A 2,515-nucleotide genomic window follows, 5' to 3' on the forward strand; every position below is an offset into this window, starting at 1 on the left:
TCGGTAGCCACTTCGTTCAGTTACGTATTGCTTACGGCCTCCCTACAGTGCACACCTACAGGCACACACGGCCTCTACAGTACCTACAGGCACACGGCCTCCTGGTACCACCTACAGGCACACACGGCTGCCATTGCCTACAGGCACACGGCTTCCTACCGTACACCTACAGAGTACACGGTCTCCTACAGTACACCTACAGGCACACACAGCCTCCTACGGTACACCTACAGGCACACACAGCCTCCTACGATACCTACAGGCTGCACGGCCTCCTACGAGGTACACCTACAGGCACACAGGGCTTCCTACAGTACAACTACAGGCACACACGGCCTCCTACAGTACAACTACAGGCACACATACGGTACACCTACAGGCACACATGGCCTCCTACGGTACACCTACAGGCACACACGGCTTCCTACCGTACACCTACAGGTACACACGGCCTCCTACGCTACACCTACAGGCACACACGGCCTCCTGCGGTATACTTACAGGCACACACGGCCTCCTGCGGTATACTTACAGGCACACACGGCCTCCTACAGTACACCTACAGGCACTCACGGCCTCCTGCGGTACACCTACAGGCACACGAGGCCTCCTGCGGTATACTTACAGGCACACACGGCCTCCTACAGTACACCTACAGGCACTCACGGCCTCCTACGTTACACCTACAGGCACACGAGGCCTCCTGCGGTATACTTACAGGCACACACGGCCTCCTGCGGTATACCTACAGGCAGGTTTACCCATCTTACCTCTCCACGGCGCACCAAGCTCGGTAGGATGGCTTCGGGTTGCAGGATGTCTCAGCCAGTAGGATGTTGCTTACCGTCCCCTTCCATTCCTTCTCCAAACTGGCGAAGGACAGAACAAGAAAACAATACGAGTTAAGCAACTGAATGAAGGTAGAAGAGAAGAGATGAGTAGGAAAGTGAAGATCTTTGATAAAAAAAAGTCTGTATCTGAACTTTGTGTCTGTAGTCTGTAAGGTAAAGCTTTAATCACGAGTTTACTTTGAAGAACTCAGTCTGCTCTACCTACCTGAAGAGCTTTGTCTACACAACCTATCTGAATCACTCCACGTGTGAGACCTACCTGAAGAGGTCTTGTAGCTTCATGTAGTCTTTAGGAGCCCCGACTGGTAGAGAACACTCCACCGTGCCCCTCCTCCACACAGCCCCGCCCTTCATGTAGTAATTCTCATCTACACCCACCTCAACCTTGGAGGGTATCATCTCGTTCTCGGGAGACAGGAGGACAGGAGCACCCGACCACCACGAAGACAGTCCGCTACCGAGGCCTCCCATTTCGAACTTGAGGGACGTCCTCACTATAGAAGACGAGAGGAGATGCTGCTGAGGTGAGCAACAGATGTCGAATATGTTAACAGATGATAAAGAGGACAGCAGCTGCTTTGGAAGGCAGCATGTGCTAAAAATTCTGATGCATTTAGTAAAAAAAGAATACTTGCCCCAAAAAATCGATAACATTTGTCATGAGAGGCCAGGTATCAACAGGTGTGGGTTAGGGACCGGGTATCAACAGGTGTGGGTGGGAGAGGGCAGGTTTCAACAAGGCGGAGGGAGGCGAGGGCCGGGTGACAACTTACCCTTCAGATGTGACGAGAAAAGAAAACAGATGAGGAAGGTGAGAGTAGTTGCACGGATCATCAGGTTCCTCCTATACGTTGACATCTCTCTGTTATCAAGAATCACTAAAAAACAACAACAAGAATAATATATCAAGACACGCATGTATGTATGTTTAAGAGTACTGTACACGATTCATGTCAACAGAACACGAATCATATATAAACAAGAATCGTACGGTAGGCGAATATTATATCAGCAGATCAAAAATCCGATGAGAGGACAATGATGTTTATGATGAATGTCGGATGAATACAAAATGAAAGATGGCGTCCAAACTACACCGAGACTCTACTACAGTTACATTAGTTTTTTGTTTGTTTTTTAAGGAGGCAACACAGATGATTTTTTTTAACAATTACGTCACTTTATGAATCTGAGACGTGTTGTTCCACCCGTCTGGTCAGGCTTACTCCGCCTGGTGCACTGGCTCACTTGTGTGACTGACAGAATCTCGTTCGTATTGCACTTACCACCCTCCGTCCCTCTCGCCTCTCACCCTCTCTTCCCCCTTCGCCCTGCATCTCCCACCCCCCTTCATGCCTAATTTCCTACACAGGTAACAGCTATAAATAAATTTTTTTGCCAGTTTTAATATTTTTTATGGTCGTCAGTAGTTTTTTTTTTCTTTTAACCACTGTATTACCTCGACATTATTTTGAGTGTATAAAAAGATGAGTTTGCATCATTGTCTTTCTCCCTCATAAAGATTTTTTTCATAAGCTCCAGTCCTTGTCCACTACGATGAAGAAGAAGAATCGGGTTATACCATTGACGATCAATATACAATTATGGACTCAAAATATTCTCAAAACATTTAGCAGTATCTGTCATCCACTTCTGGGTTATTT

General features: G+C 47.7%; 1 protein-coding gene across 2 annotated transcripts; it reads right to left on the reverse strand.

The window, feature by feature from the left end:
* Positions 1–735: 735 nt before the first annotated feature.
* LOC121859893 lies at positions 736–2,113 on the reverse strand. 2 transcript variants are annotated; one of them, XM_042356849.1, is made up of 4 exons: positions 2,027–2,113; positions 1,625–1,729; positions 1,111–1,345; positions 736–869 (listed from the first exon to the last, which is right to left on the reverse strand). In XM_042356849.1, exons 2-4 carry the CDS (start codon positions 1,707–1,709, stop codon positions 767–769), a joined length of 423 nt encoding a protein of 140 aa, XP_042212783.1. In that variant the 5' UTR covers positions 1,710–1,729; positions 2,027–2,113; the 3' UTR covers positions 736–766. The 2 variants fall into 2 exon arrangements, with proteins under 2 accessions (XP_042212783.1, XP_042212782.1); XM_042356848.1 differs by having other exon boundaries at positions 2,032–2,083.
* Between the last annotated feature and the right edge of the window lie 402 nt (positions 2,114–2,515).

This window comes from Homarus americanus, unplaced genomic scaffold (genome assembly GCF_018991925.1).
Source record: "Homarus americanus isolate GMGI-L3 unplaced genomic scaffold, GMGI_Hamer_2.0 scaffold29878, whole genome shotgun sequence".
NCBI lineage: Eukaryota > Metazoa > Arthropoda > Malacostraca > Decapoda > Nephropidae > Homarus > Homarus americanus.

Coding starts and splice junctions, on each gene's coding strand:
- LOC121859893 (XM_042356848.1), bottom strand. Junction 1,346..1,624: donor TTTCTCGTCACATCTGAAGG/GTAAGTTGTCAC, acceptor CGTCTTCTATAG/TGAGGACGTCCCTCAAGTTC. Junction 870..1,110: donor AAGCTACAAGACCTCTTCAG/GTAGGTCTCACA, acceptor GTCCTTCGCCAG/TTTGGAGAAGGAATGGAAGG.